Here is an 18,730-nt window from a genome sequence, read left to right as displayed (position 1 = left end):
AATTAGAGTCTAGATGCCTAAGAGGAATGCAGACTATTTTGAGGTCCATTAAGGAAGAGATCTCCTCTAGCTGGGGAAGCAGTGAGAATCCATCCACAATTCAGACAGCACGCTTTGCAAATCACACAACAAAATAATGCAGCAGATAGCTGATAGGGGGAGTAAAGGAGCTCTGTCCTCAAGTACTTCACCATTCTGGTATGTTCTATTGTTGCATCAGAAAATGTACTTCCAATTTATCTGAGCACGTCTTTAGGCAGCCTTCTTTTTATTAATAAACCTAGATATTGACTAAATTGAGCTATTAAAGCAGGTGTCTGGAAAACAGGTACTAAATCAAGACAGACTTTTCCAAGCAGATATAAGACTAAAAACAGTCAGTGTGTAAATGCAAGCACCACACTCCATCACAGCTATTCACACTGAGCTCCTAGTTGATGGTTTAAGAAATCTTGAATTCATATCCTACACTGTTACTCTCAATTTACTGAAGAACATGGAATATCCTTCTAAAGAAGAGACAATAGAGGGCTTTGCTTTTTAGAAAAAAGGAATTGTGAATCATCTAACATCTTTGACTCATGCTAGGAAAAAAAATGGAACGTATGCACAATTGTAAAACATTTAAATGCCTTTTGATGAGAGACATGTCTGTTACTATAGAAATAAGCTATTGGCAGCAAAGTCACCTTTCAGGTTAGCGTGATATCATGGTATCTTTCTAGCTTCTTCAACTGATTATCACTCTTTGACCTGCAATAGGCATCCAATAAGGTGGTTTATTTCCCTTTTGTTTTATTCAAAATTTGGATTATCTGGTTTTTCACAATTGAACAGGACAGGTGATATGCATAGTGAGGGTAATTGTAATCCTGACAGAAGTAGGGGGACAGATCACATGACCACCAGCCTTGACAATGAAAGAATTCTAAATCAAGACAAATGGTGACTTGGCAGAACCCAAACTATCAATTATACTGTCCGAAGAAAACATCATAAAATATGACCAGCAATGTGAAAATTTCCCTTAAATCAACTTTTGAGACCAAATTCAGTTGGGAAGGCATGAATTGGGAGAGAGATGTAGTGAGCTAGAGAAGGCAGATCATAATTCAGACCCTCTAGGAAAAATGATCCCTACATACCACTGCAGCAGGGGAGATATATGGACTCTAAGTTTCAACCAGGCTATTTGTGGAAAAAGGAATGGTACAGTTGGTTTATCTAACTATTTTTTACTACTTCTTACTAAATACCAAAGTCAGTTATTTCTGTTAGGGTAGTAAAACTGCTATCAGTACCCTCTTCTTTTCAGTGCTTTGTAAAACAGCCCCAATCTTCCACTCAAGTTATTCTGTGGTGTCAATAAAAGAACGAATGGCATGCCTTAATCAGACATGGTAGGTGGGAGAACTGAGAAGCCCATGAAAGAGAACCTCAGAGATAGACTCTCATGATGCTGTCACTTCCTACTGGTACTGAGAGTAGGGGTGTACCAGGCCAACCAGCCATGAACCAAGCACTATTTAATGTCTAGAGGGATTATTCAGGCTTGTTCAGTTCTAATTAGCTTCTTAAGTCACTCTAGCCCTGAAAAAAAAAAAAAAAAAGACTCCTCAGAGCCCACCTGAGTGCTAAAAAAATAAATAAATAAAAATGATTTCTAACTTGTGATAGATCCTATTTCATTTTATTAGACCAGGAAGAAATAAACTCATTTACTTACTGTAACAAGAAGCAAAGATTTATAGAGGGCTTTAAAATATGAAATCACAATTACCAACCATCATTCAAGCTGGAAAAAAAAGAAGCAATATACATAATGTGAGAGAATCTCAGGCTCCCTCACAGGCAAGCTCATTGATTGGTCATTTTCTCTCAACTCAAATTGATTAATCATTTCTACCTTTATGCATCCATTACAATCATGGAAAAATATTTTCATTGGCTTTTTAAAGTATAACTGTATGCCACCAGCAGCTCTTCATTTTTTTTTTTCTTGAGTGCAATTTAAGGGGATTTGGGGGCTCCAGAAACACTTTGAAAAGATTTCAAATCATTCAGCTTAATAGAAGCTTATGATCAAATGCCTGTTTAGTTAAAGAGTAATGCAGTAGATGATTACCCCAAATATTAATTAGCAGCTACTTGTTTAAGCCACACATACTGATTTAGGTAAGAAGAAGAAGAAACTAAACTAATTTATTCAATGCACTCTATAGTATAGATTCCATTCAAGAATGAGGCAATGCTATTTTCATATAGGTCGCCAAGTGACATTTCCAAATTAACTTTAAAAATTGCTACTTTTCAGGTGATTGAATTCAATATTTCCCCTTTCATTTTCTGACACTTAGAAGGTAAAACTTCAGTTCCCCACCAGCAGATGGATTTCTCTTTGTAGATTTTTTTTTATTCATTGTTTATTAGATCTAAAGACTTCAAGTCTCTTTCAAGAATAAGGCAGAAAACTTGTTTTCTCTGTGTCTGTTCTATACACTGGTCACTGAAAAAAAAAACAAAACAAAGGAAAATGACTGAGTCCTAACTGGCTCATGAATCAAGACTGCCTTCTCTTCATTATTGGACAGCAGCTTCTTAGGCTACATACACTAAATCCCATGGGGCCACTTTTCTTAACAGTTGAGCCTAAACCTGAATTAAACAGAACTGGACAGCTCAACTTTTCTTCACATATTGAATTGGCACAAAGCATTTTCTTAACCTGGCTTTAACAGCCATTCATGGAGTCTGACAGTTCTGTCATTCATACATATAATTTTTCAGGGAAGAAGACATTTTGCCTAAAATGTTCCTTATACTTCTCCCTCTATAAAGGGGAAAAAATAAAAGACTGGTCTTATTTTATGATGACAGTTTATTATTAACATAAATTTTAAATGCCATCAAGGAAGCATACAGCAGGAGGAACACATCCCCACTTCCCTAAGCTATTAAATAACTTAGATTTTTGAATTTGTCCACTGAACTAAACCTGATAATATTTAAAGGTGAGCATTTTGAAAACCTCTAATCTTGAATACATAATTGCAGTGTCCACTTCTTAACTCCTACTACAATCAGATTTTAGTCTATCGTTTTTCTTTTTTTTTAATTTCATGTGTCAATATCTTTTACAATGAAAAACCATGAAGTGAATATCATAGGAAATTGACCTTTGAGCTAAGAACCATGGCACACAACAGGGAAATCAGATCCTGATTAGAAAGCCATTTCTATATACTGGTACTTTTGAGGTAGAAAGGAACCCTAGGTGAACATTTCATCATAGGTGGCAATAACAGCTAAACAATTTCCTAGTCTCCTATCTTCTTTGAAAGTTTCCCTGATGATGTTTTTATTAATTTCATTCTAGAGTTGAGTCCTTAAGCTGTATCTATCTGTTTGGGGAAACTCAACTAGTAACCCAACCAATCAACTTGCCCTTTCCCCAAGTTTGTAACACTTTCCTTGGTCTTAGAAGTAATTTCCATTTCATGGAGAAAGGACAACTGAGGAGGTGAATCTGCCAAAAGACTCTCTGTAAACAACTGGTCAAATTAAATCACAAAGCCACCATAAAATGTCCCCTCACTGAAGAAATGGAGAGCCAGCCAATGACAAATACAGTTCTTGTCTATTTTAAACAATCTGTTCGGGAAAAAATTAAAACAAAAAAACAAACAAACCTCTACCTTCAAATCTCCACACCCCGTAGCCTATAATAAGACTGTGTCCCGGTAACTAATGGCAGATTCTAGCAGTCACTAAACTTGTGCTAATCTTTTCGTGAGTACTTGGAGGAAGGACGCCTAATATATTGAAAATGGCTATTTCATGATTAAACATCAGAGTAACAAAAATAATGCGGCTCTGCAACAAGTTTGCTCCAGACCTCTGGACCAGTAGAAACAGAAGCTGGACAGCTGTTGATTTTATGTAATTTTGGGACCATAACGACTTTGGGATGGATGCTCTGTCATCCGGTTTAAGGAAGTAAGGTGAGAATTCATCTATCCTCAAACCACCCCCCCACAGTCATTCCCCACTCCCAGGTGTTAACAGTCCTAGCAAGGCATCACATCAACCAGAACAGTTTATAATCAGGGGCTAATCAAGGTTGGGGGCTGCATACCAGGACTCACATTCCAAACCCAGCAGGCAGCTGGGAGCTGAGGTAATACCCATTCCCACTCAAAGCATACCTTTTCTATTTTCGCTTTCCGGGCGTTATGCACGAACCTGCGACCCAGCTTCTTGGCGTACCAGATAGAGGCGAACATAGTATTTGATGGAAGGGAATTCCGGATGAAATCTGCTGGGCGACGAACTTAACCCTCCCACCCTCAGCTTAAATACCAATCTCAGCACGATGGAGATCTCACTTCTAGGCTGTTGCCTGTCCAGTTCCTCTCATGCTGCTTCAGCTAAAGGAAAGAAGAACAGGAAAGGAATCCCAAACCCACCACCCCAGCAAGCCCGTTGTCTGGCCGGTCTGCAGGTATATTTACATACTGCCAGCAGCAGGAGGTCCGGGGTGAGCTAGCTTTGCATCCAGCTCACATCCAGTCTGCTAAGTGCCTGTCTGCAGTTCCTTAGTACTGTCACCACCAACTACATGCGTGTCAGCATGAAAGGAAGCCGCAGTCAACTCGTACGGCAGACAGCTCACCTTCTGCTTTCTGGGCTCCGGCAATTTAACTCCTTGGTTCTCTTTGCCTCTGCAGGCAGGCAGGCAGGCAGTTCCTGGGAGGGAGTGGAAAGGAAGGGGGTGGAGGGGGTGGAGCCGTGACTGATGAGAGCAGATTGGGAGACAACACAGCCTCACAGGTAAAGCAGCCACCCCAGAAGAAGGGAGGGAGCCAGGATGGGTACAAACAGGTGTGCCAACGACCCAAATGCCATCCTCCAAGCAGACAATCGCCAAGAAGAGATAGACGGGGCCGGGTGGATAGGGGCTCCTGGAAGTATGTATACTATGTTCTGTGCACGTGTAAGAGCGTGTGTATGTGTGTGTTTTCTCTCCTCTTACTAATTCCAGTGTATAAATGACAGTAAAGCCGCCGGTCAGTTACTGCCCTGCTGCAAAGACTCAACACTTCATTTCTGTTGGGATTGAAGCATGGAAAGTGCCTGGAATGAACCAGCCTGCCTCAAATTACCTTTGCTCCTCTTGTCCCTTATTCCTGTCACCACCAGGTTTTCCTAGTGGAAAAGCAGTTCTAATATGCTTACAGGCACTTTCTTGGCCTTTTTTTTTTTTTTTAATGAAGAAAGTGCAATCTGCTGCTTCTCTTTTGCCAGGTAAGCTTGACTTTAACCCTTCAGTTATCTCTTCTCTGGGATTCCCTGTTACAAAGCAGGCTAGGATGATCTCCCTTGGACATCAAGACTTATAGCATGACTTAAAGGATTCCCCTGTGAGCTGTATTGTGAAGATACAATATATTACCAGCTATTCAGAGAATCACAAAGCTATAGGATTTTAGAAACTGCATAGGATCTTTGAACAGCATTGAGTCCAGTCTTCTCATTTCATAGATGAGGAAACAGAAACCTAGAGAGAATCAGTGACTTGTTCAAGGTCAAAGTGCTACTTAATAGCAGAGGAGGGACTAGAACCCAGGCCCTTAGACTCCTAATCCTATGACTTATCCAGTATTCCATAAAGCCCCTCCTGATCTTCTTATCTTGTTTTCATAAACATTTAACTAACCAGTGGCAAAACCTCTAATAAAATAATGCCCAATTTTAAGACCTGAAAATGTTTCCTGTGATTTATCAGATACAGTACTTTATCCACAATCTAAACTATCTTGATTTGATTGGGGAAAATAATATACTCACTTTGAAAGAGGAAATGGATCCTTCCAATGAAACATCCCTGAACCAGAGATACTGATTTATCCTGAACTATATACACCATTCTAGGAACTGGGGAGTGTGATTTAGGATTCAGACCTGAACAAGATTTTAGAGATCGTTTAGTACAACCCCCTCACTTGACAGAGCAGATTGAGACCACACAAGCAGGAAGAAATAGAAAGAGGATTCAAACCCAGGTTATTTGCATTCAAATCTATGGCTCTCCGTATCAGAGGAGTAACTGCCAGACTTGGCAAATTCCATCTCAGAGACTTACTCGCAAGCTCTGTGTCTGTGGGCAAGTTAATTAACAAAGACTCAGTTTTCTTATTTGTAAAAAAAAAAAAAGAGAGAGAGAATTAAAATTATTTCAGTACTATCCTACAGCTTATTTTTATAAGAAAAGTACTTTACATACATTAAAGGGCTTTGTACAATGAATTATTATTACTATTTTTATTATTAAAGGGAAGCGTTTCAGAGTGCTCTCAGACCTAGGAAGATCTTTGCTCAAGACCTGCATCTTGTCCAATACAGGGCCATTCATGAACCTGCCAGTATTCTCTCAGGGGTGGGGAACCTGTGGCCTAGAGGTCACATGTGGCCCTCTAGGTCTTCAAATGTGGCCCTTTGACTGGATTCAAATTTTGCAGAAGTGGATGTTTGGATTCAGTCAAAGGTCTGTACTTGATGATCTATAGAGCCATACATAGTCTAGAGACTGCAGGTTCTCCACTCCTGCCAGAATCTAGGCAATTCTAAGTTGGAAATAAGGTATTAACTTTCATTGCTAGAGGGACTTTCCTCATTCCAAAGTTCCCTACACCAACAAATGACAGGTCCAGTCCTTATCCCAACATCATCCTAATTATCCTCATCACTCTCCTCTTCCTTCTCTTTATTATTATTGCTCATGGCCCATCTCAATACAGGTTTTTAAGTGCTCTGATCAAATTGTTTTACTAAGGATACCCTACTAGCCAGATGCAATTAATCTATTACACAAAATAAGGAAAATTAACTCATTTTTTATTTTAATAATAGATGTTTCTGGTCTGAATCTACAAAGAATTAGCATTGGATTACACTTCTATGCTTTTAGGGGCTTTGTTTTATACTGTAAAGGCTCCCATGGGGCTTCCATGTGCACATATTTATTTAGATGTTAAATGGAAATTCCTGTGATATTTAAGAGTGAGCCATTCCCACTTGGGACTAAACCTGTGGAGAATGCTCACAAAAACAGTAGTAGAACCCATGAGAGCACCCAAGCATTTTGCAGATTCTAAATAATAATGACTCCCATTTATATAGCACTCTAAAGTTTGTCAAGTTTGAAAGGTAATGTATAGAAGTGGATAGAACTCTGGACTTGAAGTCTGAAAGACCTGAGCTCAAATCCTTCCTCAGCCACTTAATTAGCTGCGTGACCCTGGGCAAATCACTTAATCTCTAGTTCTCAGGTCCTCATATTTTAAAGAAGAAGGTTGGATTAGATGGATTCTATCATGTAACATATATCTATCTATACACACACATATATATATACATATATACATACATACATACATGTGTGTATATATATCCACACAATTGAATCTGTCCACCAGGGTATTCTTAGTAAAAACAATTTGGTCAGAGCACTTAAGAATCAAGTATTGAGATGGCGAATGAGGAATAATAATAATAATAATAGCAATAAAGAAGAAGAGGAGGGTGATGAGGATAATTGGGATGATATTAGGGATATGGAGCGGACCTGTGTATGTGTATATGCATACACATATATGCACAAATACATATATGCATGCATATTGAGCACATATGCATGTGTATTATAATTTATACTTTCTAACTCTACATCTATGATTCTTGGAGCTTTACATTATAGTGTCATTTGATCCAGCCTCTGATCCTACACTTTAGCCATCACATAAGACAATGGATTTATCTTTCCTGACACATCTAAATGACCTACATACTGTCCCTCAGTCCAGGACCAAAGATCTTATGTATTGGCAAAGATAAACTATTGAATATTATATCAAGTTCGGGAACATAGTTTTTCTAGTTGACCATTACAGGGTATGTAAGTCAAATATGTTCTATCCCTCTATTGGCAGCCGGTTCCTTGGTCTCAGTTCCATCAGAATATTTGACTATCAAGCAGAAATAGGAACTTGTCACCTGCCCTGTTCTGTCTATGTTCTTCCCTTTCCTCCAAATGTCTTTACCTTTTGCTCATGGAATTGTCATCAAATCAAGATCATTACTGCTAGTGGGAATACTGTGACGATCTCCAGTCCTACTGGCCTTCTAAGCATCCCCTACAATTTGGAATCAAAGGTATCCTAGGTAGAAGTTTCCATCCTTGGCTATCACTATTTACTCCCTCACACTCTTACATGTTAGTCCTGTCCCTTCTATGATCCTGTTCCACTTTTCCCTCCCTTCCTATTATGCCCTATGGAAAAAATGAATATTAGCAAACCATCATATATATTAGACTTCTTCCTTTCATTTTCTTGCAATCATGGAAACCTACCTCCCCTAAGAAAACCCCATCCAGTACTGCAATCATTTTTACTTAAGACACCAACACAATAGAGGAGGATGAAGACATGCTTCTTGCTCCTCACTAACACATCCAGACTCTCCCCTTACTACTATCACTTAGCTAATCTCTTCTTGTAGAGACAGTTGGTGGTAGCATGGATAGAGCACTAACTAAGCCTGAAGTCAGGAAGATCTGAAGTAAAATCAGATCTCAAACACTGAGTAGTTGGTGTTCATTTGTCTGCCTCAGTTTCTTCAATTATGCAACATAGCACCTACCTTGAAGGGCTGTTGTCAGGATCAAATAAGGTAATATTTTTGTAAAGCACTTAGCACAGTGCCTGCCACAGAGTAGGCACCATATAAATGCCCCTATTCTCTTCCCTTTCTGAAAACCACTTCATCCACATCTATCACCCTATCCAGATTTTGGTGGCTGTTTTCTTCAAATCCCGAGGTCATTTTCTCTTTTCTAAGGAATCTTGAACCTGGCTCATAATGCTTCTTTCCATCCCACCTCTAAACTTCTACTTGGAGATTTAGATTACCACATTAAAGCCCCTTTTAAATATCCTTCCTTCCAAAGTGATTCAGCAGCTCTCCAGCTTCCATGATCATATCCCTTGATCTCATCAACACCCACAGTGTTCTACCTTCCAAGTCCGTAACTCAAATATGCTTCCTACATGGATCATTTCCAGATTCTCTAGATGCTAGTGCCTCCTCAATCAAAAGTTGAGTACATCTTTGATTTCTTCCCCATGTCCAAGATTTTTACCTTCACAATACATAAATCAATTATGTGCATGCATTATTGTTTTCTCTGATAGAATGCATTAGGGCATGATTGTCTTTTGTTTTCAAATTCCAGTGGCTAGCACAGTGACTGGGATGTAGTAGGTGCTTGATTTTTTTTTTTTTTTTTTTGCTAATTAAACATAATCTCCTAGTCTTCTACATATCTTTGTGTTACATTGTTCTGAAATCAGTTCTATATCCTTGCCCTAACCTCTAGTTGCTACATCCCTCCCTGCATTTGCAGACCATTATTCCTATTCTAAAATAATTTTATTTCCTTCAAAATCTTGATCCTTTAGCCATTTCTGCTTTATCATATCCTATCTCTTTGAGTCTCTTGTCCCCTTGACTTATCATCACTTATCCTTTTCAGAATCCCAAACCTGGATAACTTTTACAGTTTACCTTCTCCACTTCTGCTCATGTGTTGCTGAATGATGTTAATAGAAGAAGATATATAACCATGCCAACCACGTTCACTAAAATTTATGGCTATTAATAAATCAGCAGAATTTACTCAGCTCCCACCAGGCATCATACTAGGCCTTAGGGATCAAAAAACAAAAGTGAGAAGTCCCTACTCTCCATGATCTTATGTTCCTTTAGTGCGGATCTGGGAAACACAATGCACCCATATAAATAAATGCAGAATATGGAAACATATACACACAAAAAGGTTAAGAAGAAGTGATTACAGAGGGTGTGGAGAGGGCCTACTAACTTGGGGACTCAAGAAATGCCTCTTCAAGAAGCGATGAATGCTGAAAAGAGCTAAGGGTTCCAAGAGCCAAAGGGGAATAAAGAGAGAATTCTAAGGCATGGAAAATATCCTGTGTAGAAGTATGGATGCACACCAATTAAATGTCATGGATTGAGAAGGCCAGTTTGGCTGAAATTCAGAGTACATGAAGAGGAGTAATGTGAAATCAGTCTGAAAAGACAGCCTGGGGCCAGATTGTGAAGGCCTTCACATGCCAGATAAAGAAGTCAGCCATGAGGAGTCTCTGATGCTTCCTGAACAGGGGAGTGAAATGGTGAAATCTATGCTTAGGGCTATCTATGCTTTGGGAATGGCTCTTGAATCAGCAACATGTTACATCATCTGGGCCTTCACTTTCGCTTCTCAGTTATTCAATTCTTCCTCGGTAGACCTGGCCTATACAATATCCCATTCACTAGAGGGTCTATTCTAAATTTTTTCTCCTCACACAGCCTCCCCCATCCTCTCCCTGATCTCTCCCATAAGATTTCACCAAATACTTCAGGGAAAAAATTGAGGCCATCTATCACAAGCTCCATCTTGTATCTAATACCACACTTCAAATGACCTCAAAGTCATTCCCTTTTCCCTCCTTCTTTGCTCCCTTCTTAAGGAAAAATTGACTCTTCTCTTTGATGATGTCAGTGCCTCAACTAACTTGTAGCCCTGATCCCATCTCTTCCAAAAGCTTGATGCTATAAGCTATCCCCTCTCTCTTCCTAATCCTTAATTTTACCTTATTCACCATCTTATTTTCTGCTAATTACAGACTAGACCCAGAACTCCCTCTGTTATTCTAAAACCAAAACAGAAACAAAAACAAGACCCTCTACTTTCTCTTACTTTGTCCTTGAAGTTTTGGTCCTATATCTCTGTTTCCTCTCAAAGCCAAGCTCCTAGAAAACTATCTACAGTCTGCCTTCTCTGTCTCACTTTCCACCAATTTCTTAGCCCTTTCCAACTCTGACTTCTGTCCCTACTACTGGACTGAAACTGAGCCCCCCAAGTTCACCAATGAATTCCTAAAGGGGAATGCCCAAGTGTATACATCCAGCAGCCCCAGTTTCTCCTCGAACCACCAGTCTTACATTGCTTATTAGATGTCTCCAGGTGACTGTCCCATGAGCATCTAAGTCAACATAGACAAAACAGAACTCATTATCATTCTCCCCAAATCCTCCAATCTTTCTAACTCCTCTATTTTTGACACTATCCTTCCAGTCGCCCAGAATTGTCATATTTCAAATATCCTCAATTCTTTTATTTCCTTCATTCCCTCCTATGTAATCAGTCATCAAGACCTGTGAGTGCTACCTTTGCAACGTCTCCCACTTGTTCAGTTCTCTCCACTCGTGACCACTATCCTGACTTAGTCCCTTATCACTTCTCCCCTGGACTGTTAAAGTATCCTCGTAATTGGTCTCCATGCAACCAGTTTTCCTCTTCTCTAATCCATCTTCAACAAAGTTCTCATATTGGTATTTATAATGACCAGGTCACTCCCCCTACTCAAGAAGCATCAATGTTTCATTAGTCCATTTAGGATAAAAAATAAACTCCATTTCATTTTAAAAGACACCAGCCTACCTTTCCATACTTTACTAGACTTACTCTCCTCACACACTCCATATTCCAGAAAAACTAGCATACTCACTCTTCATCGTTCCAAAAATTTCATTTCCCACCACTGTGCCTATGCAAAGACTGTCTCAAGTGCCTAGAATGCACGCCCTTGTCACTTCATTCTCTTTTCTTTAAAATCCTTGGCTTCTCACAAAGCTCGGTTCAGGGACTACAATTCTAAAGAAAGCATATTCTGATTCCCCAGTAGGTAGTGATACAAATCTATTTATCTATCAATCTCTGTCTCTCAGTCTATATAAACTATCTATCCACACATCTCACACACACACACACACACAGATGGTAATGGTAACAATAATAAGTAATGTTTACATATACTACTGATTATGTGCCAGGCACTTTACAATTATTGTCCTGTGGGATCCTTACAACAACCTTGGAAGGTAGGTGCTGTTATTACACCATTTTACAGATAAATAGATAGAGGTTAAGTGACTTGTCCAGTCTAAATAACTAAGAAATATCTGAGTCCAGATTTGAGTTCAGGTCTTCCTGACTCCAGACCTGGTTTTCTATCTTTTGTGCTATTTTGTTTCTTATATTTTTATGTGTGTAGAGGTAGAATCAGAACCCAGGTCTTGCTTGACTCTGAGTACATTTGACACTATATTGTGCTAACTCTCCATTACTGAACAGGGTTAACTGCTCTTAGGGAGCTGGTTTTGTTTTTACCCACTTTTTCCACTCCCTATGGATGCTCACTTATCAGTGTGTCCTGTTTTGTAAGCCCCTACTCCCTCCCCTCCTCTGCTATCCTCCCTACTGACTGCTCCCCTTTCTATTTCTCAGGTTTTCAATTTGATAATATTAGGCAGCCCATGTGTAAAGATCTCTGTAAAACATCCTGAACCCTTTGGAGAAAAAGAACCAGCTAAATCTGACAAATAAATAAATGATGACCCCTGCTTGACGGTCAAGGAGTCACTTGGCAGGCCCTCCGTTTATCCTACTACTGCCAGCCTGCTGAAGTGCATTCATTATCTCTGCACACTGTTTTGGACTTTAGCGTTTAGTTAAAAATCTTTAGTTCCACCAGGAAGAACAAAATAAACAAGGGCCAAGCAATTGTCCTTCAGTGGACACAATCTTAATGAATGAGTAGAGAAATGCAGCTTGTAAGCCTTGGAATAGTTCTGGAAAATGAGGAGGTAACAATGTGTAAAAATCTTTTAAAAAAAAAAGTTTATTTCACAAAAAGATTTTTAAAAATCTTAATTTACATGCAAGGAATTATAAAAACAGAAAGAATTTCCTCAGAGTTCACTTGTAACTTAAGACTTCATAAGTCATTGAAATTGGGGCTTGGAGGAATCTGTTCTACTTGGCATTTTTTCCCTTTTTAAAACATTCCTATTACAAGAACTTTTCCCCGTACCCCCTTCATGGTTTTATAAAAATTTGACAGGCTGCATTTCTTCAGCAGATGAATTAGGCCTCCCAGCTGAGGCTTAGCCTAGAAGATCAACAAGCAGATGGGTTGATGACCAGGATAGGCAACCAAGAACTGAAAAAGGTTAGAAAAGATAGCAGGAGCTCATTGATTAAAATTTAGCTTTACAGAGTGCTTAAAAAGCCCGCAGTTACCCCAATGGAACAAGCTCATTGTCATGTTTTTATAATGATTTCAGCTCAGTTTTCTATGGACAGGGGTGCGTATACAAAAAGGAAGGTGACAGCTGCCTTCCATAAATCTTTATATTCTCTCACCATTGCTGTCCTATATTGAGACAAATAACACATGCTGCTCTGTGGTGTAGAAATGCTTTTTTTTTCCTTAAAGATATTTCACATACTTTATATCTCTGTATCACTAGCAATTAGGCAGGCAATCTTCCCTCTCTCCTCATTCTCTTTTGTCCCATTGTGAACCATGCCCTTTTATATAATGTAATGCTGTCTGCTTTTATATGAGGGACCAAAATGTGGTGGTAAGATCACAGGGTGTGGAATTTTTTTTTTAAAATGGGTTCAAGTGTCAATAATGCTATTTAATACTAATGTAATCTTGGATATTTACGATGCAGTTTGAAAAGATATTTTCTCAGGGTCATCCTAACTCCCAATTTTATCTTCTAGTTTTACAACCTAATACTTATATTTTTATATTTTGTAATACTTAGGTAACACTTATACTTGAGGGTTCAGGTTTCCACATATTGGGTGTCAGCTTTTCAATTTCTAAGATAAAAACCATGTTAAGACTGCTATCTTGTGAGTTGTGGCCCCTCATTCCCACTTGTTGAGACCTTCTGCGATCTTAATTTGTGCTTTTTTAATCGACATTTGATCCTCCGTTTTCTCTACAGAATGAGTGGGTTGAAGTCAATGGCCCCTAAGGCCTCCAACTCAAAATCTATGATCTGTCATCCTCAAATTTAGCAAGTACTCCATCCCTGCCTTTGTGAACTCACTAATAAAACAGTGACAAAGATAGCACTCTAAGACAGGCTGAACTTTATCCAGAATGATAGTTGGGTTTGGTTATCTGATGTGTTTCAAATCCATCTGTACTATTAGGTAGTCCACATCTCTCCGTCTTGATGCACTGTTTTTATGTATGCCCAAGCCACCTGAAATCATATTTCTACTATATGAAAAGGCTATAAGTCTGCTTCTAGGAGAGTCATGATATGTGAAAAGTCTACCTATGGATACTCTGTAACTATTTCTGGGTTGGCTACCAGGTGGATGGGAAGAACATTTTCAATTGGTTAGGTGGTCAGAATTGTCAGAATCTTCAAAAAGATCTCCATAAGCTCTGGCCAGCTCTTTGTGCTGCATTTGTACTTTGGGGAGCAAGATGGCTCCTTCTTTTATGGTTGGTGAGACCATGGAGCAAAGGGAAACAGCTTCAGGGTCTCCTTCTTCCCTCCCTGAAGCCATTTGCCCCTTCCTTGAAACAGACCTGAGTCCTCGGCCTTTTCATTTTTCTTTTCTAGAATCAGACAGTGGAATCTATGACTTAAGGAGTTTTGAAGGCCAGGAGCAAAAGTCACAGAAATCTGGGAGTCCAGGAATGCAAGTCAGATTTAACTCAACATGGAATGACTATCTGGATTGAACTTTGGGACTCCTGCTCAACAGAAACAGGTAGTGATACCACTTTTGGAAATGAGTTAAGTGGGAACAATGCTATGTAGGAATAAAACTAAGTTGGGAGCCTAATCCTCCTCCACCTTTGACAGATGAGATATATAGGTATTACGTTCCTGAGATACTGGAGAAATATTCTGATGGGTTTTTGTTTGTTTGTTTTTTCTATGTCATTGAAGTATATATTCCTTTGTAAAAGTTGCCTGGTGGTAAGTGGTTAAATGGAACTAAAGGGCTAATTATGGTGCCCCTAAAATAAAAGTGAAGACAGAAATAATAGGGGCTTGAGCCACTATTCAGAAACCCCTCAAGAACTCTAAGGGGAATATGCAGCCTGACTAGCCCTGAGAGAGTGAAACCAGAACACACAAGCAACAAGGACATGAGAAACATTGATAAAAATCTTGCCAAAATTTAGGTATGCTATATCTGTATCATTTCACCTGATCTAGGAAATATGTTACAAAAAGGGAATATATTTTCCTGATTCATATTCTTCTTTATCAACTCATTCTGCTTATTAGTGACTTCCCCATCCATTTTTAAATATTTGTAAACCACCCTTTCTAGGCTATTGCCAAGAATTTTCACCAAGGTCATTGACCAATATGGTGGGTCCAGATTCTTCTATCTTTTTAAAAATAAATTGGAATAATGTGTTTTATCTCCAATCACAACTCATTTTTTCCCTTTTGGATGATACCTTAAATGTCCTGAAGGGACTATTTGACAATTAAATCCATAATTTTTTCAATGTCCTTCCTCTGGACCAGTTACCTAAGTTCATGGTACAATGCCTTGCATACAATAGATGGTTAATAAATGTTTGTTTATTGGGATTCAAGTGAGAACACTAGCTCTTCCCACCTCCTCACTTGGATACCTTTAATTTACTGCTAACCATTTTTTTCTTTAAATTGTAGTCTCCATAGTCTGAAGGTCAGTGACCTTGGTAGAGAAAACAAACAAACTGAGAGCTAACAAGTTCTGCCCTTTTTTATCTTTCATTATCATCACTGAATTCACCCCAAGTCTCCTTTTTCTCCTCTTTTTGATGTCAACATAGTAAAGAATCTCATTCTGAGTACTGTGTACAGTAATCTGCGTCACATGTTGGGGAGGGCATTGATAAGATGGAGAATATCTGGAGAAAGGCCACCAAAATAATGAAGAATCTCAGGTTCATGACATATATATATATATATATATATATATATATATATATATATATATATATATATATAGAGAGAGAGAGAGAGAGAGAGAGAGAGAGAGAGAGAGAGAGAGAGAGAGAGAGAGAGAGAGAGAGAGAGAAGACTTGAGGGGGAAAGTGTAGGAATGGAAAATTATAGGTGCCTAACAAGATGACACCTTGTGGAATTTGTTCTGTCTCAAAGGACTGAACTAGAAGTTTTAAGTGGAAGCTGCAAAGAGACTTATTTAGGCTTGATGTCAGGAGTAATTTCCTAAGAATCAGGACTATGTATGTATATATAGATAGATATATATGTAAATATGTTTGCACACATCCCTTTTATAGCAACCCAATGTATTTATATAAATATAAAGGGCAGCTAGGTGGTGGGTAAAGCACCAGTGCAGGAGTCAGGAGGACCTGAGTGCAAATCTCACCTCAGACACTTGATACTCACTAGCTGTGTGACCTTGGGCAAGTCACTTCATGCCAATTGCCTCATCCTGCATCATCTCCAGTCATCCTGATGAATATCTGGTCACTAGATTCAGATAACTCTGGAGGAGAAGTGAGACTGGTGACCTACCCTCCTTCACTCAAAACAAAGTCAAGTGCAAGTCATGTCACATACATACATACATATATATATGTATGTATAGAGAGCATATATAAAATATAGTTTTGCTTTTATTTTTCTTTTACCATCAAATATTTTTTTTCTTAATTAATTAAATTTATTTATTTAACTTTTAACATTCATTTTCACAAAATTTTGGGTTACAAATTTTCTCCCCTTTTATCCCCTCCCCCCCAAACACCAAGCATTCTAATTGCCCCTATGACCAATCTGCTCTCTCTTCTATCATCCCTCTCTGCCCTTGTCTCCGTCTTCTCTTTTGTCCTGTAGGGTCAGATAGCTTTCAATACCCCTTTACCTGTATTTCTTATTTCCTAGTGACAAGAAAATTACTCTACAGTTGATCCTAACACTTTGAGTTCCAACTTCTTTACCTCCCTCCCTCTCCACCCCTTCCCTTTGGAAGGCAAGCAATTCAATATAGGCCAAATCTGTGTAGTTTTGCAAATGACTTCCATAATAGTTGTGTTGTATAAGACTAACTATATTTCCCTCCATCCTATCCTGTCCCCCATTACTTCTATTCTCTTTTGATCTTCTCCCTCCCCATGAGTGTCGACCTCGAATTGCACTCTCCTCCCCATGCCCTCCCTTCTATCATCCCCCCCACCCTGCTTGTCCCCTTGTCCCCCACTTTCCTGTATTGTGAGATAGGTTTTCCTACCAAAATGAGTGTGCATTTTATTCTTTCCTTTAGTGGAATATGATGAGAGTAGACTTCATGTTTTTCTCTCACCTCCCCTCATTATCCCTCCACTAATGAGTCTTTTGCTTGCCTCTTTTATGAGAGATAATTTGCCCCATTCAATTTCTCCCTTTCTCCTCCCAATATATTTCTCTCTCACTGCTTGATTTCATTTTTTTTTAAGATATGATCCCATCCTCTTCAATTCACTCTGTGCCCTCTGTCTCTATGTATGTGTGCGTGTGTGCATGTGTGTGTGTGTAATCCCACCCAGTACCCAGATACTGAAATGTTTCAAGAGTTACAAATATTGTCTTTCCATGTAGGAATGTAAACAGTTCAGCTTTAGTAAGCCCCTTATGACTTCTCTTTGCTGTTCACCTTTTCATGGTTCTTTTCATTCTTGTGTTTGAAAGTCAAATTTTCTTTTCAGTTCTGGTCTTTTCATCAAGAATACTTGAAAATCCTCTATTTCATTCAAAAACCAATTTTTCCCCTGAAGTATTATACTCAGTTTTGCTGGGTAGGTGATTCTTGGTTTTAGTCCTAGTTCATTTGACTTCTGGAATATCCTATTCCATGCCCTTTGATCCCTTAATGTAGAGGCTGCTAGATCTTGTGTTATCCTGATTGTATTTCCACAATACTTGAATTGTTTCTTTCTAGCTGCTTGAAATATTTTCTCCTTGACCTGGGAACTCTGAAATTTGGCCACAATGTTCCTAGGAGTTTCTCCTTTTGGATCTCTTTCAGGCGGTGTTCTGTGGATTCCTTGAATATTTATTTTGCCCTCTGGTTCTAGAATCTCAGGGCAGTTTTCCTTGATAATTTCATGAAAGATGATGTCTAGGCTCTTTTTTTGATCAAGGCTTTCAGGTAGTCCCATAATTTTTAAATTGTCTCTCCTGGATCTATTTTCCAGGTCTGTTGTTCTTCCAATGAGATATTTCACATTATCTTCCATTTTTCCATTCTTCTGTCTTTGTTCTGTGATTTCTTGGTTTTGAATAAAGTCATTAGCCTCCATCTGTGCCATTCTACTTTTGAAAGAACTATTTTCTTCAGTGAGCTTTTGAATCTCCTTTTCCATTTGGCTAATTCTGATTTTGAAAGCATTCTTCTCCTCATTGGCTTTTTGAACCTCTTTTGCCAATTGAGTTAGGCTAGTTTTCAAGGTGTTAATTTCTTCAACATTTTTTTGGGTCTCCTTTAGCAGGAAGCTGATCTGCTGTTCATGTTTTGACTTCATGTCTTTCATTTCTCTTCCCAGCTTTTCCTCTACCTCTCTAACTTGATTTTCAAAATTCTTTTTGAGCTCTTCCACGGCCTGAGCCCATTGGGTGGGCTGGGACACAGAAGCCTTGATTTCTGTGTCTTTGCCTGATGGTAAGCATTGTTCTTCCTCATCAGAAAGGAAGGGAGGAAATGCCTGTTCTCCAAGAAAGTAGCCTTCTATAGTCTTATTTCTTTTCCCTTTTCTGGGCAATTTCCCAGCCA

At 38.9% G+C, this 18,730-nt stretch overlaps 1 protein-coding gene across 3 annotated transcripts in view; it reads right to left on the bottom strand.

Moving 5' to 3' along the window:
* Nucleotides 1–18,730, bottom strand: part of DLG2 (discs large MAGUK scaffold protein 2) — a 1,590,913-nt gene that overhangs the window by 1,221,021 nt on the left and 351,162 nt on the right. For 2 of the 3 annotated variants that reach the window (XM_072610682.1, XM_072610692.1), the window contains exon 1: nt 4,206–4,694. The exons of the other annotated variant lie outside the window; for it this stretch is intronic. In XM_072610682.1, coding sequence (XP_072466783.1) covers nt 4,206–4,283 — 78 coding nt within the window. In that variant the 5' untranslated portion in view covers nt 4,284–4,694. Of the gene's footprint in view, nt 1–4,205; nt 4,695–18,730 lie in introns of those variants that run through there. 3 annotated transcript variants of the gene reach the window in all.

The sequence above is a fragment of the Notamacropus eugenii genome, chromosome 5 (assembly GCF_028372415.1).
Source record: "Notamacropus eugenii isolate mMacEug1 chromosome 5, mMacEug1.pri_v2, whole genome shotgun sequence".
Lineage (NCBI taxonomy): Eukaryota > Metazoa > Chordata > Mammalia > Diprotodontia > Macropodidae > Notamacropus > Notamacropus eugenii.
Note: the sequence above shows the minus strand (reverse complement) of the source record. Positions and strands in the feature narration are given on the sequence as shown.